At 34.9% G+C, this 26,656-nt stretch overlaps 1 protein-coding gene across 3 annotated transcripts in view; it reads right to left on the minus strand.

Moving 5' to 3' along the window:
• The window catches only part of LOC144966360 (zinc finger RNA-binding protein-like), a 31,848-nt gene extending 17,419 nt beyond the window's left edge, over positions 1 to 14,429 (minus strand). The window contains exons 1-10 of one of the 3 annotated variants that reach the window (XM_078902695.1): positions 14,257 to 14,429; positions 10,121 to 10,354; positions 7,638 to 7,728; positions 6,627 to 6,821; positions 5,277 to 5,443; positions 3,773 to 3,946; positions 3,394 to 3,562; positions 1,333 to 1,461; positions 656 to 694; positions 338 to 477 (exon numbers count right to left, since the gene is read on the minus strand). In XM_078902695.1, coding sequence (XP_078758821.1) covers positions 338 to 477; positions 656 to 694; positions 1,333 to 1,461; positions 3,394 to 3,562; positions 3,773 to 3,946; positions 5,277 to 5,443; positions 6,627 to 6,821; positions 7,638 to 7,728; positions 10,121 to 10,351 — 1,335 coding nt within the window. In that variant the 5' untranslated portion in view covers positions 10,352 to 10,354; positions 14,257 to 14,429. Of the gene's footprint in view, positions 1 to 337; positions 478 to 655; positions 695 to 1,332; positions 1,462 to 3,393; positions 3,563 to 3,772; positions 3,947 to 5,276; positions 5,444 to 6,626; positions 6,822 to 7,637; positions 7,729 to 10,120; positions 10,355 to 10,904; positions 11,100 to 11,350; positions 11,373 to 14,256 lie in introns of those variants that run through there. The other 2 variants (XM_078902697.1, XM_078902696.1) reach the window with 2 other exon arrangements.
• Between the last annotated feature and the right edge of the window lie 12,227 nt (positions 14,430 to 26,656).

Raw genomic sequence — 26,656 nt, forward strand, 5'->3', positions numbered from 1 at the left:
AGCAGACAGATGATGACATGTAGATAAGTTGATCAAGGAGATAAATGAAAACAGGCAGGAAGTAGAATAATTCTGTTAAGTATGATCTTTGAGTTTGATAGTAGACTAAAAAGGCACCCTTTAAATTATCACAAGCATTTAAATGCTATTTATCTGTTTCTTTTGTTTATATTTAAATGAAATGTGTACAGATTGTAATAATTCTTAAGTTTAAATCATCAGGAGGTTGAAATGAAAAAGTAAATTATTTAACAAATCCATAATAAAACATCGTCCTTCACACACACATATATATATATATATATATATGCCAGAAAAAATATTATTATGATATTACCTTGTATTGAAGCCTATGGCGCCTGCCCTTGAGATGCATTTCTTTGGCATATGGATCATTAAATTTGCAATCACACAGTTTGCAATTGAAGCTGACGACTTTGCCACTGTCTGCTGTGATTTCTTCAATGTACTCATGTCCTTAAGAAAGAAAATAACAAAAGAGGCCTTATATATTTTTGCAACCATCTAATTACTGGGAAAAGATTTAGGTGACAAACATTTTTATCCCAAATTCTGAACATTTGAACACCAATAATAGAAATAATGATGCATATGTTAGTAGTCTTAAGAGTGGAATAAATATAAGATAACTCACCAACAGGAGTAACATCTTTCTCAGGGGTATTTGCATCATCTGAAAGGGAAAATAGTCAAAACACCATAAGAGAGATGGGTTTGAATCAAAATCACAACAAATTATCAAAAAGCAAAAACAAAATGAACATGCACTGATTCTGTTATAAGAAAACCACTAAATAATAACTGGGCCTTGAAAGTACAAGAAATTAAGAGATTTGAATCCTCACTCTCATTCTACAGTTTCATGTTTACTGACCAATTTGTTAAAATTGAATATTAGCAGTCCGAGGACATATGGAAAAAGTATGGAAAATGGGGAGAAGGGAGAAGGAAAGAATGAATTTTGATTATTTAATGGCACTAGTCAGTAGGTAATAAAAAATCTTGTGTTTTCTTTTTTTTTAATCTTGTGTTTTCATGAATAACAAGAACAAAGAAAAAACTCAAAACAAAACAATAAACATGACACAAACAAACAAAAAAAGAAAGAGAGAAAACGAGAAAAAAAAAACAAAAAAAAACAAAAAAAACTTAACTCCCTCCCCCTCAAAAAAAAAAAAACAATCAAAGAAAAATCTATTCTGATTTATATTGAACTCGAGAGATTTAATAAATGTCGTATTATAAGCAAGGATGGATCACAATAAGGATCATAAAGTGAGTTTTCATTTTAATGAATTTAAAAAGTTGAACCTTCATCATCAGACATTGCAGCTTCAGGTGATTCATTTGCAGCTCCTGTTGAGACTGTTGTGTTTGTCGTAGTTGACTCGATTTTTTCTTCACTAGTTTTTATTCCAGTGCTTTTTAACTGAGTTCCACCTGAAATAAATATTATAAAACGAAAATAAATCACCTTTGTATTATTTTAAAATATTAATCTTTTTCAAGTATTTATGAGACATTTAAAATTCAAATCTTTATGTTAAAATTTAATAGAAATATGTTTACACAATATTTAAAAAAAAAAAAAAGAATCTCAGATTGAGTCAAAAAACAAATGTTAATTCAGTCAATAGCATTGAGAAAGAAAAAAAACAAACATTGTAGCTTTAGGACCCTATAAAAGGGACTATATACACTGTCACGAAATGTTATTACGACTGTTTTCTTAAGTTTATTGTGTACGCTAATCCCAATGTTATTCTTAGTTCGTAATGTCCCGATGTGATGATCATATCGCATTCGTCCTTTTGTGGTTGACTTCTCTGTAATAGATAAAGGGACATAGGGACATGGTGTTGCGTAGAACCGTTTTAGTTGCTTTAGTTTGAGGTCGGAAATACTATGTCACAGGTCGTGGATTTTCCCTTGAGTCATTTCCGGGCACACAAAGAGAGACCATTCCTTTAAGTATTTCTTTTCTTTTAAAATTCTGTTTCTTGGTTTTTGTAAAACTTTCATCCTCCCCATTCACCAGTTGGCCGTCAGACGATTCGGACGTATTTTATTCTCTATGCAAAGTTCAGCCGATGCTGTTTTCCAAGAGTTTTACTTAATTTTATTAAAATCAAATTGTGATTTTAATTGTTGCAGGCCTTGTGGTTGGTGGAATTATTCATTTGATTCAATCTTTCTGCTTATATTATGAGTTTATTAATACTAGTGATTTTCTAATTTAGTAGTTTGTGCCAAGCACGTAGGGCAGTGACCACGTGTGTTGAGAAGCTTGTAGTGTTGTGATATGTGTAAAGGTGATTTAGTTTAAGTATTATTGCTTTTGTTTTTCTATGGTAATTATATATTGTTTTCTTTCCCATTCTAGTGGGCCTGTTGATTTGGGGCCAAAGCCAAAGAAACTATTTAATGAATTAACTCTAACCCTGTTGAATTTTGGGTGTAAGACATTTCTTTTTTTGATTTGTGGCCAAAGCCAGAACATTTTAATAGCCTTATCCTTGGCTGATGCCAGCGATTTTATACCCATCTATCTATATTGATCATATCCGGCCAAAGCCGTGGACATTATCGTATTATTGTTATAAGGCCGACGCCTTAGATTCCAAGAACACTCTTTGAGTTTGGACATTACAAGTTGTGACATTAGAGAGAAAGGACGACAGATAGCATCATCTCGACTAGGGGAAGAAGCCCTGACGTACCTGTGACGGACAGATCATATCTTTGTTCTATGTGTTCTGTAAATGTAAGGGGCCCCACCTTCTTGTGAAATCTGTTTTTGACTAGTGTGTATACCTGTGCAACGTTCATTGTTACTGTCTAGTGAATTGAGTGATCGTCATTACATGTGCGAATGAGAGAGAGTGTGTGAGAGAGTAATTTGCATCAATAAATTTGAGATATGAAAATTTACTCATCATTCTTCGATTGTTAGTTTGTTGGGCTGGTCAATTTGTTGGACGTTAGCAACCCTTTAAGGCCATTGACTGGGATGGAGGTTCTGCAGACCACCGACTCACTCTTTGGCATTGTCACTTTGTGACATACACAAACGGGCAAAACCAACAAAATAAAAATCTGTTTAAGAGACAGTGCCAGACAAAGCATCAACAACAACAAAAAAAAGCCGTCCTAAAAAATCAGCCGAGGAAAGCCTCATATTTGGGATGATTTTTTTTCTTGTAGTTTTCCTTCTGCTTTGTTGTTTCACTGTCACATTCACATGTTTTTCAGTTTTCATTTTAACTCTTATCCGCTTCCGAACTGTCCCCCATCCCCTCAAAATAATTCACTTTCACATTTAAAAAAAACAACTAACAACTAGGGAAGATTAAAATAAAATAAAATTCTCACCAACAAAATTAATCTTTGGAGTAGCCAAAACTTTCTTGGAAGCAGTGGCAGACTGCACAACCACAGACTTTCCAGAGGCAGCCTTTGCGGGTGCTTTGGTAGAAGCTGGAGTTAACACAGGCTCAGCTGATGGAATTGGTTTGCCTAGTTTAGTATGTAATTTCACAACCTATTGGATAAAAAAAAATTGTTTAAAGAAAAGAAAAATTAATCCTACATCAGATTAAAACCAAAAATCTATATTTAAAAAATAAAACTTCATGAAATACTTATCAAATCAAAAACTTATGTCAACATCATAAATTTGCTCTGTGTCTTGTGGAATATCATCATAGGAATGCCTGAATATTTATTTCAAAATAAAAGGTCGGATATTTACCTTCTGATGCTTTGCACCTCTGATATGAGCAGCGTAAGAATCCTTTCCAGTACAAGTAAGATCACAGAGTTCACATCTCATCTGATTTTGTGGTTGCCGTCCTGCAGGTTGGGTGGCTTTCATTGCAGCTTCTTTCTTCTTATGCTTCTGACCTTCTAAATGTTCTCTGTATGTCTTGATACAAGAATGAAAGAAACAATTCTTGTCAAAAGTGAAACCGTTTTAATGATTTGCTTTATTTTTTTTAATATTTTAATTTACACATTCTTAGTAAAAATCAATTTGAATCTCTGACAAATCCATTGAAGTGATTCTACAATAAAATATTACATGTGGAACTTATCTAAAAAAAAAAATAATTTAATATGCAACTAAAATTATCAGATTTTATATTTTGTTCCTGAGTCTGTGTGCTGTAACAATGTGTATAGGGTTATATAGAAATAAACCAAACTATTCACAGACAAAATTCTAGAAAATTTTGGGGCAAATAAGGGATATAAATGATGATAGTGATGATGAATGATGGTAGTGATGGTAATGATGATCATTTTTTCTGGAATAATAAAACACTATGTAAAGCAGGATATAGCTGGAAATTGGGGAAATCGGGAATATAGATAAATATCAGGAATTTCCCAATAAAATCAGGACAGTTGGCATGTCTGGATAAATATAGATAACAAAAAAGACATACAAAAGCATAACTACGACTTAACTTAGAAAAAGGCAATAAACTAATTGAAGGAAACTATCTGTCTAAAATAATCAAGAGATCAAGAGAGTTTGAATTTTTTGGCACTAAGACAGGACCACAAAAATGAGTTTTGTTATAATGCTTGTTTCTATCAATATCTGATTTGCGTGACAGTACATTTTGATCCTGACCCTCTCATATATCGTAAATTAAATACGTTATATTCCTCGTTTTGGTGAATGCAATTTTATTTTATCTTCAGTTTTCCTTTTATCCCTGATTGGGATGAGAAATCTCTGTTTTTGCTCCCCAAAATCCTTTGTTTGTATAATCGCATGTTGGCAGTTCTGTGTATGTGTGTGTATATATATATTTATGAGTGTTGGTGGGTACTCGTAGGTACGAAAGTGCTCGATAATGATGGTTAGAGCTAATATAAAATATAAATTGTCACTCACATTATATGGCCAAGACATTCGTTTCTGTGGCTTTCGTCCACGTCTTCAGTCGTCTTCAGATGCCGACTGAAGATGTGGACGAAAGCCACAGAAACGAACATCTTGGCCATATAATGTGAGTGACAATTTATATTTTATATATATATATCACAAAAGATTATTGGATGTAATAATCTGCAGTTATTCTTAAAACTTAGAAAACCTTATCATTGAACATTTAGTCATATGAATTCAAACTAAAAATGTACATCAGCATCTCAAATTTTTAAAAAGAAAAAAAAGAGTATTCAGCATCTTCTTTATGCTTTGTAGTATACAAATTGGCAATGCATTTCAAAATAAAAATTACCTGCGGTCCAACACAACTGATTTTGCACACATCACAATAATGAAGTTGGGGTGTCTTAGGGGGACCTTTGGGTTTCAACATCCATGATGCAGTGCCACTTTTTCCTTGTCCATGCTCTTGCTGGCTGTAATAATTTGTTGCAGCAGAGTACAATGCTGCATCATAGCCTATGAATAAAAAATTTGGAAAATCTAGTGAATCTGAATCTACATACAGCATGAGTTGCAAAAGGCACTATGTGTGCCCATCACCATAACTGTACAGTAAGAATAAAAAAAGACATATTTTGACATACAAATTCTGCTCCATATTTTCATACACATATATTCCAAGAGGTAAGAGAAAAAAAATTAATATCTTAGACCAAATGTAACTTACAGTAAGTGTCTAATGATGTTTTGAATGCGCATAAGCTTGCATTGTCTACTATTTTTGTGGTAGCACTTTCGAGTCCTGATAGTTCTAGGATAAAAACTGTATTTATAGGTGTCCTTTCTAGTGTCTGGTTGTGTGAGTTTATAGGTATTGCTATGTCTGGAAGTGCAGTTACTCTGCTATGTGTATTCCGTAGGGATATTCAGATTAGCACGAGTGGTTTTTAAAAAAAAAGAAAGAAAATAAGCAGGGTTGATTTTCTACAGTCTCTTAATGATTGCTATCCCAGTTGGTTCAAAGCGTGTGTGACGCATACACTTGATTTCTGGACTTACAATAAGTTACAAATTTTGCAGTTTGTCTACTGATTTTTTTTTCTAATTTCTTAATGTGTGTTTCTCACTTTGGGTCTGCTCCATATTTTCATACACATATATTCCAAGAGGTAAGAGAAAAAAAATTAATATCTTAGACCAAATGTAACTTACAGTAAGTGTCTAATGATGTTTTGAATGCGCATAAGCTTGCATTGTCTACTATTTTTGTGGTAGCACTTTCGAGTCCTGATAGTTCTAGGATAAAAACTGTATTTATAGGTGTCCTTTCTAGTGTCTGGTTGTGTGAGTTTATAGGTATTGCTATGTCTGGAAGTGCAGTTACTCTGCTATGTGTATTCCGTAGGGATATTCAGATTAGCACGAGTGGTTTTTTTAAAAAAAAGAAAGAAAATAAGCAGGGTTGATTTTCTACAGTCTCTTAATGATTGCTATCCCAGTTGGTTCAAAGCGTGTGTGACGCATACACTTGATTTCTGGACTTACAATAAGTTACAAATTTTGCAGTTTGTCTACTGATTTTTTTTTCTAATTTCTTAATGTGTGTTTCTCACTTTGGGTCCCAGATAACATAGAAAATTGAAATGGATCACTACCTGATGAATCACAAGTATTAGGTTCCTTTGTATAATTCACTTACCAGATATATTTGACTGGGCAGCAGTGGTTGTTGTATATCCACTGGTTGAATAGGTGGTCACAGTGGGAGTAGTTGAGGAATACACATAGCTGGTACCAGATGATGAAGCTGGCAAAGCCTGGGCTTTTGGTGCTGCCACTGCAGTCTGTCGAGGTGTGCTAGCATATGTAGCACCAGTGCTGAAAACTGGCTTCGCTGTAAGAGGAGAAAAAAAAAGAAAAGAAAAAAACTGTTTTACATCAACTTTCTATGCAGACCAGAGTGTGCACAAAGGCATTTCAAAGAAGGATGTCATTTGTAATTATTGTTATGGAGATAAAGGGTCAATGTTGTTTAACAAGTCAACAACAAAAAATGTAGGGCAAAATTTTAAACAAGGTGCATCTGCTTATCCATCCAGGCATCTAACCTCCTAAACAATAATGACAAAAGTTTGAAAAAGGGGAGAGCATCTTTTATGAGCTGAATAGAATAAATAGAACAAATCAGTAATCCCAATTATACCTAAAACACTAACATTAATGAAATGCGCTATCAGTTTCCATTCAAATAAAGCTATTTAGGTCTGACCTGAGAGAAAAAATATACAGCACGTATTCTTCATCTTTGCTCTGACAAAATATTTAAGTCAAATCCGTGAAAAAAAGGAATAGGTGAAATTTGTACAAAGAAAATAGGTAAATTTACAAATTTTAGATATTATATATTAGATTGGAAACTGTGAAAACGAAGAATAACAGGCAGAGAAATGTGTACTTCACCGTATGCAATAAAAATACATCAATCCACTTCTATTAATCATAATCAACATCTATCCAATCCATATAGCTGCCTTTATTTATTTTGCATAATAATCAATCATTTTGCTTATTTGAACATTTTTGTTGAATATGTGCTTGACTGTTTACTAAATTTATTACATACTCCCTTGTGTTTTTTGCTCTATAAGTGACAGATGATTAATGAATTTGGTATCAGAAATGTGTGATATAGGTAATAAGCAAAACTCACCAGCTTGAAACTGCGGATCAGAAGATGCTGCATATGTAGCAGCAGGAGTAGGTTGGTAATATGTTTTAGTTTGGTCATATGTCACAGTTGGCTGAGGGAAATAAAGAGCAAAGCCATACATTTGTATTAGAATTCAAGAAGGAGAAAATATAATTTTCATTCCAATAATTATTAAAATCATCTTTGACTAAACATCATTCAGAGGCCTGTCTTTTTTATATTTGGTTGGTGTGTGTAGAAAAACTGAGCTTATACGTAACAACCAGACTCAACTCAGACCTATATATCAGCAATATTCTTGAAGCATTCCATTTATTTGGAATCAGAAAAATCAATAGTGGTGATATTCTAGCATGGTAATGCCCCAGCACATAGAGCTTGACAAACATTTGCTTTCCTAAATGATTCAAATGTAAGGTTGATGAACCCGTAGCCAGCTGTGTCACCAGATGTGAATCCCATTGAACATATGTGGGATTTGTGAAAAGAAAGCTAAAAAATAAAAAAACAAGAACACTGTTCATCAGTTTTTGTTTGTTTGTTGCTTTAGGTCTCTTCCAACACAATTGAGGTTATATGAGAGACCACTGAAACAAAAAAACAAGCAATCTAACAAAAATAGTACAAATGTAAATCAAAATCATAACCTAAAGATATCATAAGCTAAATTATAAATAACCAAGAACAAACAGGCAGAAGATTTACAGAAAAAAAAATATCCCCTGTCAAAAATACAATCACAAACCAAAGACGCAGGATAAGCTAGTAAAGAGAAGAAGAAACGACATCACTATCGGATCGTACACCCATGCGAACATCATAGGTATATGATTCAAGGGTGATGCTCCCATCCAACCACCCGCTCATCAGTTTTAATACAATTTGGAATGATATACCAGCAGAAACAATCCTTCAGGTGACATCACCAATGAGGAGAAGATTTGTTGCATTGATCAATTCTAATGATGGGCAAACAAGATAGCTCACATGTGTTGATTTCAATCTTGTGCTCAATTTTGCAAAATCATGTTATTGTATTGTCCCAACCGAACTATTAGCTGAAACATACTGTCTAGTTTCTTTTGTAAATGACTGTATATGACATGTATATATACTTTCTGGTTGCTACAGACAGCAATAGGGCCATTCCATGTCAAGTGGACCAAGGGTGGGAACCACAACCCTTTTGATTTTCCTCAAACTTGGCTCAGTTGAAGATACTTATGAGACATGAAGAAAACCAAATTTTCAGTTCAGAATATGGATATTTGAATTAAATTTTTTTAATTGAAATTTTGTCTCAAAACGTGTCGAAATCAAATTCGCTCGTGGGTCCATTTTTGAGAGGCTAAAACTTTTTTGTTAATCAAGCTAAATCTCTCAAATTTGGTAATTCTGTACAACTTTAAGAATAGATTTTTTGTTTAACTTTTGGAGTTATCTGTCCTAGAACATAGCTGCGCATTCTGTATGCCAAAATATTGAATTTTTTCCATTTTTTTTTTCATGACTTTTATAGTTTATCTTTGGTCATTGATGATGTATATCTCAATAAATAACATAATACATCCAAAATATGGGTCTGGTACTATAATGTTGCCAACAATAACTCATAGCATAATGCGACGCTCACAAAAATTGAAAATTTTCGCCTTCAGTATCTTCAACTGAGCCAAGTTTGAGGAAAATCAAAAGGGGTGTGGTTCCCAATTTTGGAAAATTTGGTCCTCTTGACATGGCCCAATAAAATATTTTCTGACTGTGTCAGAAAATGGTGAGATTTACAGATATCCCACAGGATGCCCTCACTGCCTGTGGAATGATACCTGTTGAGCTCAAGTTCAGGAACACAAAAAAGCCCTGACAATGAGGTCATCTTTGTCAGGTCACTGTCAAATTTCACAGGTCCCGTTGGGTTAAAAACTAGAATCTATGGCTGTCCGTCACTACTACTACTAGTGTATTTTTCAACTTTGCCACAGAAGATATAGCCTGGTGGAGTTTATTGGTTCAGATTTCTAGGTTTTGGCAGTGTGAGCTACACGTCATACTATGAGCAACATAGAAGTGAAGAACTAACATAGAAAGGAACTAGTGCGAACGAAATGGTATTCAGAACAAAATCAAATAAATGTAATTTTGTGCGAGATTATTCAGCATTGCAAAGTTCCGGTACCTGATTACTCACCTCAAATAAAAATATTAGTATTAGAGTAATAGAATGTGTTTTCAATAATGCGCAAGTACATTATTCGATTCTACCACAAATTGTGTGCCGGGTGGGTCAAAAAGAAATTGCTAATAACCTGGTTTTTCTAAATAAGCCGTGAAGAATTATGCCACTGCATATATACGGATGCTGTGGCAGTTTCAATTTTCCTGGAGGGACAGAACATAACCACTTTGAAATTGTTTGCCATATGAGCATAATTTAAAGTTAACAATAAATCATACCTGTAAAGGCTTGCAGTGAATTCACTTACCGTCACAGCAACCTGAGCCCTTGAGTAAGCATACTGTGTAGTCGGGTGGACAGCAGGGGTTGCCGTTGGGTAACTCTCATACGTCTGGCCTGTTCTTGGAGCAGCAGTTGCATAAGCAGTTGGTTGAGGAGCTGCTGCTACATATGCACTTTGAGCCGAGGGATATGCAGCCTGAGCAGTAGGGGCACATTGTGCCATGGGGTTTGCAGTTGGATAAACAAAGTGAGCCATTTTCTGAAAAGTAAATAAAATATAAATCACTACAAAATTAAAAATTGAAACTCAAGACACATGGTCAAAAAGAAAAAGAACTGGGATTTCTTTATTCACACTGCTGAGTAGTGAGCGGATTGGTCAGCTACACCCTTAAATATCAATTGACAATTTATGGCAAATTTAGAAAATCAAGCAAAACTATTGGATGAATTCACATGTTGATAATCTATGCAAAAGTTTTAATTCACATCTGAAGAAAATTGGCAATGTCGATGTACGGGCATACTACTACTACTATCTAATCTACACTAAATAATGTAATGAAATTAAAAAACTAGTACTACTAGTAACAACATTTATTTTTTATCAAGATTAAATTATTATAATTCTCTTCTGACTGGTGGGATAACTAAAGAAAATCTTTTGAAACTTCAAGGGACTGGTAATTCTCACCCAGTGTGAGAATAGAGCTACCAGCCCTTTTCACTATTTACACCCAGCATTGGGTCGCTGCCCCTTTCGCTATTCTCACCCGGTGTTAGGCCACAGCTTCTCTCATTATTCTCACCTGTTTTTCCCAATTTCTGATTATGTAAATGATTCGGTTAGGAAAACCAAAGAAAATAAAACACTGAGCTGAATTGTCTGTAGTGGCCCACTACGTTTATAAGGCTGAATAACATTTCAAATCAAGCTGAACTGAGTCAGTAGCTTTCGAATCAAGGCCGAACAGCATTGGTCGCCATTTTGCTCATAGGGATGTGAAATAATCAATACCAGTCAATATTGACGGTACAAGTGAATAAGTAAATTCAATATCAATAGGTAATAGAGGAGAAAAAAAAAAAATGAAGAAGAAAAAAGGTTACCCACATTATCGATTAGTATCATTTAATAAAGCAGCTAAAATTAGAAAATTAGCAAGTACTTATTAAGACCCGCAGTTGATAACTGCTTTTATAAATTAAAGCCCATCCTAATGCAAGTGGGCACTGGGCACTACGAACTGCAAACCTCATGGTTGGTAGGGTAGATTCATCATTCTCGAAAATGGCACTCCACCTGAACAATTAAGATAAAACATTCACCCAATTCACTTTGAGAACTACAGAAAAAATACCAGAGAGTGACGCAATTGCTGCCAAACAAAAATACAGCATGCTGAGATAACCGTGCAAGCAAGGGAAGGCGGGTCAGGATCCAATTATCGTAGACAGTGAGGACAGCGGGTGACATGACCTGTACTGTGTTAATTCAGCAGATGAATCTTTCGTGTAAAATGTATTGCTGAAATTGCAAATTTTCTGATTCTGAAAATAATTCTTCCATACTCCTTTTTTTAAAAAGATGTATAATTCTGCTGTTTTACTTTTCTCCTCCTTTAGTTGTCAACTCTTTTGTTTTCTTATTCTTGCTTCTAAAGTGGTGGGGGTTTTTTGTTGCAATGTTTTATTATTATTATTATTATTATTTTATTATTATTATTATTATTATTATTATTATTATTATTATTATTATTATTATTATTATTATTATTGTTAATTATTCTTTTCAAGACTCAAGCTGCAATAGCAGCAAATCTTGGCCTTTTTTCTATTTTTTTTTTTTTTGGGGGGGGGGGGGGGCATCATTTCACTTTTTTTGTAGCATATTTTGGAAAGAAAAATACCATTTTCCCGAAGGGACAGTCATGTTTTATTGTGATTCTTTATATGTCTCACTAAACGAAGTTTGATGCTTGACAAAAATCACTTGGTTGTTGAGTTTTCACCTGGGCTCATATATATGAGCTGTCTCAATTTCAAATTCACACATTTCCCAGGAAATAAGAGCCTTGGTGTCATACTGTGGGGTTGCACACAATTGACTAGACACATTAAGAAAATATACACTGTGAACTGAAATTAGGCTATGACTCGACTATGATGGCCCTTTCAAACATTTGAGTGTATTCCTCTTGTCTCAGTGGGAACCTGTGCTGGTGTAAGGATGAGACTTTTAGGTGATCTCAAGCTAGTGTGCTCTTGGAACCAAGTCCCCTTTTAGCACCCAAATGGGGCTGTCATTGATACAATTATCCACATTCCAGAATATGGAATGTTTCCAAATGCACATAGAAATAAGGAAAGTTAATAAAATATATATAAAAACATAAAATTAACCAACATTAAATCAGTTATTACTACATATACACAACATGCGTCGACTTCGAAGTGGGTGTCATGGCCGAATGGTTTAGTCGTCTGCCCTGGAAGTTTTACCAGAATCGACGTTGTGGGTTCAAATCCTGGTTCCGCCAGTTTTTTTTTATTTTATTTTATTTTACTTCTTTTTTTTTTTAAATTCCGTCTTCTTTTTACAGAACGTTGCAAGGGATAAATGTTCCATCCACCCTCCCCCCACCTTTTATTTTTCTTTTAAATTTTCTCTCTCTCTCTCTCTCTCTCTCTCTCTCTCTCTCTCTCTCTCTCTCTCTCTCTCTCTCTCTCTCTCTCTCTCTCTCTTTTCCTTTCTAGTTTCTAGCAAATTGTCCAATTCGTCCCCACTCCAATCTCAAAAAGTGTCTAAAAAGAATAAATAATTAAAAAGCAAACAAACAGACATATTCAGGGAGCGACCAAATGGTCAGATAGAGGAGAGAAAAACAAACAATAAATATTTGTTTTAATAAAAACAATTTTAAGAAATTCATGCCCAGAAAAGGAACAAAAGGCCAAACAAAAAGAAGAAAAGAATAGACTCGCTCAAAAAAAAAAAAAAGAGGTGGGGGGAGGATGGATGGGACATTTATCCCTTGCAACGTTCTGTAAAAAGAAGACGGAATTAAAAAAAATAAAAAAAATAGTGGTGGGACCAGGATTTGAACCCACAACGTCGATTCTGGAAAAACTTCCAGGGCAGACGACTAAACCATTCGGCCATGACACCCACTTCGAAGTTGACGCATATTGTGTATATATATGTAGTAATAACTGATTTAATGGTGGTTAATTTTATGTTTTTATAAATATTTTATCAACTTTCCTTATTTCTATGTGCATTTGGAAACATTCCATATTCTGGAATGTGGATAATTATTTAAAAGAGCGGAGTTTCAAATATGTGTCTGGGAATAACGAATTTTCATTATCCCCAGACAGGTGTCTGGGGATAATCACAGCGCCCAAATGGGGTTAACTATCTAGACAATTCAGGTAGACCGTAGAAGAGTAATAATGAATGAACACTTATCCAAAATGTGGTTTTGCATGAAAAAAAATTGCTTTCTTTGAACATTTCTTATTCTTACAGTTACCGTAGGACAGGCCAAAAATAAAACAAAATTTCAATTATTTCATGTTATTATTGTTGTCTATATTTTCTTTTCATTTTTTCTCTTCTTGCAACTGAATTTGTTGAAATGGGAGCGATCTATATTCGTGTTTTCGTCCAACCTTGTCATTGATCACATGATTTGTTGCTGTACAACGATTGGACATTTCTCTCTCTCTAAACAATCTGATTTGTTTATAAAAGTTGTAAACATTTCAATTTCATGAGTCATGCTGAGCAAAATGACCAATTGTGACGTTGGATATTTCTCAAACTGTGAACACGTCGTTTCACTAACGTGAGTCATTTTGAGCACACTTTGCAATGTGACCAATGACCTCGAGCACATGGAAATGTAATACAGATCATGCCCATTTAACTGAAATCTAGCAATGAGCTTAGTGATGGGAAGAGTTGCCTTTTGATTTGCAGACTCCGACTCAGACCACTCGGACACTGCCAGTGCAGTGGGCCTGTAGCCTGTAGCCTGTGTAATCTCCTCTCTCACTCTCTCTCTCTCTCTCTCTCTCTCTCTCTCTCTCTCTCTCTCTCTCTCTCTCTCTCTCCCTGCAACTGCAATGATTACAATGTTTGTCATTACAACATACCTTAATTGTTACAGAACAGTAACTGTATCAGTAAACGTTTTCCAATGTTCGTCACATGAGGTCAAGATTAATTGGTGAAAAACATTAAAATACGACGGTACCAAAAAAAGGATATGATAATGAGACCGACCGAAGCTTAGATTCGCCGAGAAGTTCCGGTTCGGGGTGACGTCGTAGTGGCCAAGTATGGGAACCTGGAAGATCCAATTTACAATTTACGAAGGTGGCTAGCCTATTGGATAGAAATGATAAATTATAACTTATTTACCCGGTTCTTTTTCTCATCGTCTGACTTTGTTTATAGTAACCAGCAGAGATGATAATAGAGAAAAGAATAATATATAAAATCGCATGTTTTGCTTACACTATACATAATTGCCTTCACTATACATCACCTGAATACATTGAATGCCTTGTGAGGGAATATAAACCAACTCGATCTCTTCGCTCGTCCTTCGCTAATGGAGAAAAACATCTCAAGAACAAAGTTTGCTGAGCGTGGTTTGGCATTTTCGGCTCCAGTCATATGGAATTCTTTACCACCTAAAACCCGGGAATGTGAAAGTCTACCAGTCTTCAAACGGCTTTTAAAAACCAATATTTTTCATTCTGCTTATATTGATTCTTTGTGAACTTCGAACAAGATATAAACATGAGCTTTTATATAGCGCAATATCCACTAAACGTGCTCAAAGCGCTTTAAAAGGGGTCCATGACCAACAGCAACACGTCACATGTAGAACGATACATGATGCCTGTTAGGCGATATTAAATTTTTCGGACAGAGACAACGCTGTTAACGACCAGGCACTCATTTTACACCCGAGTACGGTGGGAGAATGTGAGTAAAGAGCCTTTTCCAAGGACTCAACTATGCGCCAAGCGTGGCTCGAACCCAGGACCTTCCGATCCGTAAGCGAGTGTCATACCACAAGACCACATAGCCGCACAAGTTAAGTGTGTGACTGTTGTGGTGATTTTGTAGTCGAATGAATGAACTTGTGTAAAAAAAAAAACAACTATTGTTAAGCACCTCTGTGCACCGTTTGTTGATACTGGCGCTATATCCAATAATTAAAATAGAAAGAAGAAAAAAAACACTCACACAAACACGATACTCTCCTTGCGTGCATATTTGTTCAGAGAGAAATGTCTGAACCCCACAACTTTGAACATTCTCTCACATTTCTTAAAGTAATCAATCAGGTGAGCTTGAAAAGTTATTGACAGTCCAATTATTCTTGTATTTGTATGAAAGACGAAAAGCTATTCTGATAATTGTGAGTGTCATGGTCTCAAGTGAGTAAAGAGCTACTCGACTATGCATAAAGATATATGTAGAATGAGGCCCCAGAATTTACTAGTTACTATAAATGAAAAACAACTAACGATTTGTTTACAATGAAATAAAAATAATGATGAAATTTAATTAAAAGAGATAAACAGTGATCGTGGCAGTTACAAATAGAGATATGAATATTTTACGTAACTTATGATAATATCTCAGGTTCGTAAGTTTACGTTTCCAGGCAGTTGATGGGCTTGGATGATCTATTCCTCTGATAACAGGATTGGACTCGTAAAATTCCACTTCCAGGCAATTGGTAAGAGGTTATAGTGTAGTACAGCGGGCTTGGGTTTGATCCTTGAAGATTATACAATCAAAGTTAAAAGCTCCGGCGTCTTAATGGTGTAGATATAATATCTACAAAGTCCCAAAAGATAAAAATCTTACAATATATATATATAGGAATAGAGTGACTGGCCGTCCGGCATAGATTGTGGAGAGAAAGTGAGTGTAGAGTGTTAGACCTATCAGCTTTTATAATAAGTGGCTACGTGACAGAATGTAGAACGAATAGTATTCACTAATTAGAAATTAATTCGAGGGAAGGCTATAAAAGGAAAGACGATCTAATATTAGAAGGTAAAGTTTATCTAAGCCTACCGATATATAACTGGAGTGAGATGAATTCAGTTCTTAATAAAATAAAATTTAATAAGATAATTGTGAACAATCTTTACTGTGACACCCCCCACCCACGTTTAAAATATACTCTTTAACCATTATGGGAAAGATAGATTTTACAAACGGAAGTAAATTTACTATCATGATACTCTAGCATTAATCCATTGTTATGATTTGTGCTACAATTAAATTATTTATTAACTAGACATGGAAATGTTTATATTAACGTAGGTATATGAATGGGTGACAATAACAATGAAAGATTGTGATTACAAATCATTGTGATGAACGACATGATGGCAATGTGATTACAAATCATTGTGATAAACAATAGTGATGGTAATGAAGCATGATTTAAGTCGATGATATGAAGGTAATTTTCTGAATGAAATGAATGAAAATGTAAATGGAATATTGACATTTCAATTATTAATCATAAATGAGTGAAAATTCATAACAATAATAGATAAAGAGAAGATTTCCCAAATCATGAATGGGTATGGTATATATATCCAAACAATACTCAATGTTACATTAAGTTGGGTCATCATGTTTACAAATAAAATTATCGAATTTGTGTGTTCTGATTTGGCATAATTTTCGAGGTAACTAACAGTATGCATGAGAGGTTAAGTTATACCCTTCTCACGTGTTTACACTAATCGAGAAAGTAGGTCGGCGTGAATATTTTCACAACCTGGTATGTGAGAGATACTGAAAGTGTAATTTTGCAAAAATAGACTCCACCTTAGTACTCTACTATTATTCATTTTGTTATTTCTTATGTACGTGAGTGGTTTATGGTCCGTTTCGACCACAAACTCTTTTAGCAGTAGATATCTGCTGAATGTCTTTAAAGCAAAGACGATGGCCAGTCCTTCACGCTCTATTACAGAGTATCGTGATTCTCTGTCCAATAATTTTCTGCTTGCATATAAGCAAGGCATTAGAGTTCCCTCATGTTCCTGTAATAGTACACCTGCGATGCCCTTATCAGACGCGTCAGTTCTTACAACAAATTCTTTTGATATGTCGGGTAATTTAAGAATTGGTTCTGAACAGAGTAATGCCTTTAATTGGTTAAAGCTATTCTGACACACTTCTGTCCAAACAATTTTGTTCGGTGACCCATTCTTTGTCAGATTTGTTAGCGGTGTCGCGATGTGCGCGAAGTTGTAAATGTATTTCCTGTAAAAATTTAGGAGCCCAAGTACTTTGCGTACTTCTTTTTTTGTCTTAGGTGGTTGCAATTGTGCGATTTTTGTTTGTTTTTCTGTCTCGGGTGTCTGTGTCCCATGACCAACGGTATGATCAATCCTGCATTTGAAGCTTCGATATTAGTAAACATAGGTTGCGACACTGTGTCTCTATCAAAATACTTTTTTAGCATGTTTGTATGGAATGTCTTTGTTGTGTTGTTAATTTGAATCTCGTAATTAACATTAGATTTTACTGCTGTTATTTTGAATGGTCCTTTCCATGTAGCTAAAAGTTTACTCGAGTCATCGGGTAAGAGTATTAGTACTTTGTCACCAATCTCAAATTTTCTTGACTTGCTTTTTCTATCGGAGTATTCCTTGTATTTCTCTGCTTTTTTTTAGTGACGGATTCCTGTGCTAGCTTACATGTGTCCTCTATTCTGTCTTTCAGGTTTCTTACATATTCGTAAGCAAACATAATTTCGTTATTGTCCTCCTCATTCCCTTTACAAATGTCGGCTACTATATTGATCGGGCCGCGAGGTGATCGTCCATACATCAACTCAAATGGGGAGTAGCCTGTAGATTCTTGGGGTATTTCTCTATATGCAAATAGGATTGCTGGTAAGTATCTGTCCCAATCATCTGGTTTTTCTGCTGACACTTTTCTTAACATATTCTTTAGAGTGCCATTAAATCTTTCACAAAGACCATTTGCTTGGGGGTGGTAGGGAGTTGTGAATGAGTGTTGGATTCCCATGAGTTTCATGGTTTCATGCATCATATGTGATGTAAATTGGGGTCCATTGTCCGACAGTATCTCATTTGGTATGCCTATTCTAGTAAAAATTGTCATCAATGCTTCAGCTATGTGATCCGATGTAGTTGATTTCAATGCTATCGCTTCTGGCCACCTGGTTGCGTAATCGACTAGTGTTAGTATGTGTGTATGGTTTCTATCTGATTTTGTTAAAGGGCCTATAATGTCAATTGCAACTTTTTGAAAAACTTTTTCAATAACTGGGGTTGTCTCTAATGGCAATCTCGGTATTCTGCCTTTTGCGACTCTTCTTTGGCATGTGTCACACGATTTCACATATTCTCGGACGTCTTTAGTAATTCCAGGCCATGTGAAATTCTCGGATATTCTCTTCAATGTGGAAGAGCTCCCAAGATGTCCAGAAGTTATTGAATCGTGCGCTATTCCAAGGATTTTGTTTCTGTAAATACTCGGCGTGACCAGTTGTTTAGCTATTTTGTTTCTTTTCCTATGTAACCTGAACAGAATATCTTTTTCAATGATGTATTCAACTTTTGATTTCGTCCCTTTGTTTGCGATATTGAAATATGAAGTTAAAGTCGGGTCCTTTTTCTGTTCTTCAATGAACCTGTTCCTGTCAAATTGTTGTGGTTCTAGAGAAATAGTCATTGGCTTCTCTGTTGTCTTAGTCATCTTTCTTGTTTCTGCTAGACAAGCTGTTTCTTGGGTTAATGACCATTCTTTTACATCTGTTGGGTTGTCTTTAAGACCTTTTATATTGCCAACAATAACATCAGCGACGGGGTTGGGAAGTATACAGCATTCCACTATTCCTGTATAGTATGGGGTTTCTATGTACACATTAGCTGTTTCAAAGGTTTCGACTGTGCCACTGAATGTGATGCATTGTACCGTTTTTCCAGTTTTGTCTTCGTCATTGATCAAAGATGCTTTTATTCCTACTGTACTGCATCCTGTGTCTCTCAATATTTTGCAATCAGTTCCATTAGCTTTGCCTTCACAAAAAAATAGCGATCCTGATTTGTGAGTTTGTGTTAAAAGTGACATACCTTTCACGCAATACACATTTATATTTTCTCCTGACATTACTCGTGTCTGATTGTTTACACCTGTTTGGAGTGATGCATTTGCAGTTTCTTTTGGATATCCCACGATTTTGTAACATTTGTCTGCTGTGTGGCCTTTCATTCCACAATATTGACATTTAATTATAGGTTTGTTGGTTTTCTTATACTCAGTATTATTGTCAGTGCTATTTCTTGTTTTGTTTTGATAGGGTCGGCTATGGTCTCTATTGAACTGTTTGTTCCATGGTTTGTTACTATGATCCTCCTGTTTCACTTGCGTGTTCCGAGTGATTGATCGGCTCGTTCTATAGAGCAGTAAAGTTAGGTGCCCCAAACGTAAACAATAACAAGTTGCTAGTGATTTCCGTTAGGGACCGGAATAATTTACGCACAATATAGGTCTCCCAATTTTGTAGTTTGAGTTGTAGGCAATACACTTTCAGTATTGAAAATATGTTTACATAAAATCTAACAGTTGCAGAAATAATAATATAAGGCTAAATTATTATGAAAATCAGGCTCCGAATAATTCTCGTTTTGTTCACACCAGCGCAATAATTTGCTCTGGTCTAAAAATAGATAGACTGTAACTTTTGATAAATTTTAGAAAATTTTACCTTTTGTTCCATAAAATATCCATATCTAGACATTATTTGATGCATGATCGAGTATTTATGAATATGTGTTTCTTTTGCCACCTAACAGCCAAATTTTAAAGGTTATTTTTTTCTATTATTTACATTGGAACGTGAGCTGTCAAGACAGGAACATGTGGTTTGCCACGTGCTTCTCGACCTTTGTTTACGTTTGGGGCACCTAACTTTACTGCTCTATTTGAGTACTGAACTTTAGGTGTACATGGACTCTGAGCAGCGGCAGCGTAGTATGGTTCCTTCAATGTTCTGCTAAGGGGTGTCAATGGATGTGCGCTGTTAAAGTTTTCTGCGTAGATTTTTAATTTGTCCAAGTTTTCTGGCTTTCTCTCTTTAAAGAATGCGACTAAATCTGGGTTGCAAGCTTGATAGATTCGATTCTTCAGCGTGAGATAGTAAAGGCCTGCAAAGTCGTCTTGTTTTACGTTTGCCAACTCAAGCCACCGATTTAGAAATTGAGTAATTCGGTTCACGAATGTATTAAAGTCTTCTCCATTTTCCGGTTTTGCAGTGTGAAACCTTTCCTGGTAACCATCTTCCGTTAATCTAAATCTTTTTAGTAGAGCGTCTTTAATTTTACCATAATCATCTGCATCTTCAGTTGTTAAGGTATAGAAAACTTTTAGCGGTTCTCCAGATAAGCAGTTAATCAAGGCTGTGGCCCATTTGCTTTCTGGCCAACGATAACCTTTAGCCTGAACTTCGAATCGGTGTAAGAAGGATTCTAAACAGTCTGATCGTTCATCGTATGTTGGCATGCGTGGAAGTTTCACGAAAAATTCATCACTATTATTATGTTTTTTTTCATGACCGGTTTTTGTTTTTTCAATTTCCAGCATCATTTGGGTCCTTTTGGTTTCTTCTTCTGCTAATGCTATTTGTCTTTTTAGTTCCCTTTCTTGGACTCTTTCTTCTCGTTCTTCTCTACGTATTCTTTCTTCGTGTTCTTTTTCTTCTCTACGAATTCTTTCTTCATTTTCTTCTCTACGAATTCTTTCTTCGTGTTCTTTTTCTTCTTTACGAATTCTTTCTTCATTTTCTTCTCTACGAATTCTTTCTTCATTTTCTTCTCTACGAATTCTTTCTTCATTTTCTTCTCTACGAATTCTTTCTTCATTTTCTTCTCTACGAATTCTTTCTTCATTTTCTTCTCTACGAATTCTTTCTTCATGTTCTTTTTCTTCTTTTACTTTCTCTTCGCACCATGAAAATATTCTTTCCTGGGGTATTTCTAAGTCCTTTGCGAGACTTAAGTATCTTTTATATGCTTCCATGTTGTAATAAATTAGTTACGATATTTTATATATATTATATTGACAGGATACTGTTACTGACTGTTTTATTTATTTACACTTACTGGAATGAACTGTTCTATTTTTAGAAATCTCTCTCTCTTATTTCAACTTATTATGTATGTTGAATTTGATGCCTTTTATCGTTATATCTTATAAAGCAATGTGTCAATACAATGCGGAGTTATTATGACTTGTGTCAATAACAATGTGTCAATCGCGTGTACTCTAAACTATGTTACTACGAAAAATGTATCACCAATGTGTGTGACTCGTCGTTAGTTTGTGTACAATTATTCGCAATGACGCTAATATACTAGAGTGTGATAACAATAATAGGATGCCAAAATAATCCCAAGTTATCTATCACTAAATATAACACGACGGCTAGTAGACTCCTTTTATTATTATTTAGTTTTTAAAGACTCACTTTTCAGAACATAATATATAAGTGGTTTTCGGTAACAGTAGTATGCCAAAAATGCATTTAAAACAAATCACTATGCAAAACAAATCACGATGTCTATAGTTACTATGTGATGCCCAACTCATGTAAAAGAGAATAATGAAGGATATATTTACCAACTCAGTTCGTGGCTGGGACCTCTCTCTTGTTCAATGGTTGTTCAACAATTGTAATTAGGCATTGAAGAGTGTTTAACAGTGATGTCTGAAATACAAAACAATAAAATATCGTAAGATTTACAATAGTTACAAAATGTGTTCACAACACTGAGTGATTGGATGACAGGTGAATGAATCGTTATGGAATGTAAACATATTGAAAACAATTCATGAATGAGGCAAACAACAAAATGAAATGAGTGATATAATAACAAAGTGGACAAGGAATGAATGAATGAATGAAAAACTGAGTGAATAGATGAATGAATGAATGGATAATGTATGAATGAAAGAATGAAGGGAGGACTAAATGTATGAATGATTGGATAAATGAGTGAATAAACGAATGAATGGATGAATGAATGAATGAATGAATGAATGAATAAATGAATGAACAATGAATGAATGAATAATTTATAAATGAATAAATGAATGAAGGAATGAATCAATAAAATGCTATTCAATTTGAATGAAAGAATGAATGGATAAATTGCTATTCCATTTAAATGAAGAAATGAAAAAGAAAAAAAAATTAATCCTGTAAATAGGGAGTTCAATTAAAATATGATCAAGTGGGGCAATTAAGAGTTTTACAATTTAAACTTTAAAGTTAGATGAAATAGATATAAGTAACTAAATAAATTCAATTCTTTATATGTGTCCCCTCCAAAATGTCATGGTCTCAAGTGAGTAAAGAGCTACTCGACTATGCATAAAGATATATGTAGAATGAGGCCCCAGAATTTACTAGTTACTATAAATGAAAAACAACTAACGATTTGTTTACAATGAAATAAAAATAATGATGAAATTTAATTAAAAGAGATAAACAGTGATCGTGGCAGTTACAAATAGAGATATGAATATTTTACGTAACTTATGATAATATCTCAGGTTCGTAAGTTTACGTTTCCAGGCAGTTGATGGGCTTGGATGATCTATTCCTCTGATAACAGGATTGGACTCGTAAAATTCCACTTCCAGGCAATTGGTAAGAGGTTATAGTGTAGTACAGCGGGCTTGGGTTTGATCCTTGAAGATTATACAATCAAAGTTAAAAGCTCCGGCGTCTTAATGGTGTAGATATAATATCTACAAAGTCCCAAAAGATAAAAATCTTACAATATATATATATAGGAATAGAGTGACTGGCCGTCCGGCATAGATTGTGGAGAGAAAGTGAGTGTAGAGTGTTAGACCTATCAGCTTTTATAATAAGTGGCTACGTGACAGAATGTAGAACGAATAGTATTCACTAATTAGAAATTAATTCGAGGGAAGGCTATAAAAGGAAAGACGATCTAATATTAGAAGGTAAAGTTTATCTAAGCCTACCGATATATAACTGGAGTGAGATGAATTCAGTTCTTAATAAAATAAAATTTAATAAGATAATTGTGAACAATCTTTACTGTGACAGTGAGTAATTGAGAATTGCTGCTCCTTATTAATGCAAGTCACGCCATAGGTCTTTTTTTTTTTAATGTTATGATGGCGTCTTTTTAAAAAGAAAACAAAAATTTTTACAAGATATTCCAATGTTTTAAAAAATAATTTCGAATCGTAAACGTATATTATTTAAATGGATACTGTGTGGGTTACCATTGTACAAAACTTAACATGCAAATATCTGGAGTTTTAAGCCATTTGTGTTGGTATTTTCGAGTATTTCCTCCTTTGTTGAATGATAAATATCATAAGTCGAAGAATTTGGCGAATTAAGTACGCCCATTACCATAACCGTGAGCGTGTGTCTACCAAAATTTGCCGAATTACAATACCTCACTAACCAGTTGGTCATCAAAGCAACTGCTTTTGAAATTGGGTTAAATGAAATATATGCAAAGTGATGATGAACGGCAAAGAAAACATCGAAGATCAACATCTGGAAGACGTAGCATCTTTTAACTGGGCTACAATCACCAATGATGGCTGCTCAACAACCGAAATTAAAAAACAAGATAGGAATAGCAAGACTGGATATAGTATGGAAAAGCAAGAACATGACACCCCGTTTTAAACTTTAAAAATATAAGGCAATTGTTACATCAATCTTCTCATATGGTTATGAAATCTCAAAAATGATACAACCATTTGAAAACAAATGTTATGAGCGCATTTTAGGCCCCATCTGGACAGACTAAATGTCAAACGGAGAGGTTTAATAAAGAGTTGTTTCTCTAACAGAACCACACGAATCCCTCCTGTCTATAGTAAAAAAAGAGAAAATTGTTTTGGTTGGACCATATTATTTCTCGCCATGAAACATTAGCAAAAACCATTATGCAAGGGACTTTGGAGGGAGCAGGAGGGGATGGCAAACATAATGTTGGATGGACAATGCAAAGGAATGAAAAAGGATGGACAGCTCATCACTAAAGAGGAAAGCCAAGGACAGATTTGAATGGAGACCCTTACTACAAGATCATCGCTCATGATTCCTCGACATCAGTTCAGGAAAGTGAGGTGAGGTGTTATTCATGATTGTTAATAAAACATATTCCCCATTTGATATAGAAAACTTGTCCGATCTTTGGAGTAAGATGGGATCGGAATGCATTTTGGTAAGGAAGTTGGAGGTGGTGTGCGTTTGTGGATTGTGTACTATCACAAGCTTACAATACAAGAGTTTGCCAGTTAAGTTTTGAATGATGAAATCTATTAATTTATGCGCCTCATATTTGCATTGTCTCCCAAAATATATTCCATGCCAAATATCTGATTTCTGTCAACATCCTTTTCTCCAATTTGAACTATTGCTATATCCTTGTATATCAAAACATTCGCTCTTTGGTAAAACACTTTCTATGGTAGGGAACGCAAATTTTTAAGATTAAAAAAGTCCAGTATTGAGGTACGTACAAAAAAAGCCAATCTCGAACACTCAATAAATTGAAATGCTTTTGCTTTCCTATCTTGGTAATTGTGCGCGTATTACAACTTAATCGACTTAAATAATCATGCTACCAGTACCAGTAAACAATAGCGAGAAATATTGAAATGTAAGCTTCAATTTATTAAACAGAGACAGATACTGGGGACGTTTCGGGTTTCAATTGACAATTTCAGTTATGTCTCTTCACATGATGTCAGAATGTAATCCCACATTTTGCCCTACAGCGGGATATACATATTTTTATTAACTGATGTATTTGAACTCACATTAGAATTTATCATTAGTCAATTATAAATTGTATCCTCAATTGTTTCTAGGCGATAGCAAGGGACCTCCTGCTCCTGCCCACCATGGGAGGTCAGAAGATCCCACCCAGTATTTTGTTTTTAAGGGTTTTACGGCGCTTTTAGGTCATATCAGCGCCAGTAAAAAGGAAGAAAATGGGATAGTCAAAAGATTCCAGATTTACAATTAAAGCACCAAGGAAAAGTAAGGGAAATTGGTACAAATAGGGAACAGATGTAGATTTCAAGAGAATACCATCAATGTACTTAGTTTGAGATCACCTAAAAGTCTCAGATCACCTAAAAGTCTCATCCAGACACAAGTACAGGATCCGACTTGGAGGAACACAAATGCATTATACAACTCATATAACAATACATAAGTGAAAGATGATTTACATCAAAAAGAAAAATCAACTTCCAAAACTATAACTATAACTATAACTATGCATTTTAATGTTTCCTTCCCAGCCAAGGACGCCGTCCAGGGAAAGTTTGTTTTTAAGGGTTTTAGGGCGCTTGCAACACATAAAGGTCATATCAGCGCCAGTAAAAAGGAAGAAAATGGAACAGTAAAAAGTTCTAGAATTACCATTAAAGCACCCAAGAAAAGGTAAGACAAAGGGGAATTGGTTTAAATAGGAAACAGATGTAGATTCCAAGAGCATACAATCAAAGTACTGAGATCACTAAAAGTCTCATCCAGACACAAGCACAGGTCCTTGCTACGAGGAATACACTCAAATGTTTTACAAATCATATATAATCTAAAGAAAACATAATACAGCATAACAGAGGGATGATTAACATGGAAAAAAAAATATCATATCCCAAAACTATAACTATATATTTGACTGTTTCCTTCTCAGCCAGGGCATCCGACCAGGGTAAGGACAAAACCAAGTAATCTCATTCCAAGACAAAGACAGAAGGCAAGTTGGAAAATAGATATAAGGGGATAGAAGACACAGTGAGTGCCACCCTGCCCACTATGGGAGGCCAGGACCCCACCCAGGACCAGGGAAAGAAGACACCAAGTATACTGAGACAAAGAAAAAAGCAGGTTGGAAAATAGATATAATAGGAGTATATACGACATAGTAAGTGACCTCCCTGTCGAAGATGGGCGGTCAAGAACCCCACCCAGCACCCTGTATATGGAACTAGTTCAAACAGGGTACAGATTAAAAGGTCTATCCAAGTGTCTAGATGAGACCATCTAAAAGCCCTACCTAGCCAATCCCAGTGGCAAAGGATCCCGTAAAAAGATGGTTATACAATTAATATTAAAAACTGAATATATAACAAAGATATGATTGACATGGAAAATTATATCAGATCTCAACAAAATATACGATCCAACTGTCCCATTACCTTGAAAAAACACAGGGGTGGAGCCTGAACAAAATAAAAATAAAATGGGTCTCACAAAACCATATGGAAAGGATGAATGGTAAAGAGAAAAGCAGACAGCAAAGGATGACTGATTTAGCAAATTTTCTCCATATATTAGGTAAATTCCGATCATGGCAGAAATCCCCTATCCAGATCCAGAAACTATCAGTTCTTGAGTTACAACATCCAAAACAAAAAACAAAAACAACAAAAAACAATAATAAAAGAAAACAGAGAAAA

This window comes from Berghia stephanieae, chromosome 2 (genome assembly GCF_034508935.2).
Source record: "Berghia stephanieae isolate SIO BIC M18660-M18661 chromosome 2, UCSD_Bste_1.3, whole genome shotgun sequence".
Taxonomy (NCBI): domain Eukaryota; kingdom Metazoa; phylum Mollusca; class Gastropoda; order Nudibranchia; family Aeolidiidae; genus Berghia; species Berghia stephanieae.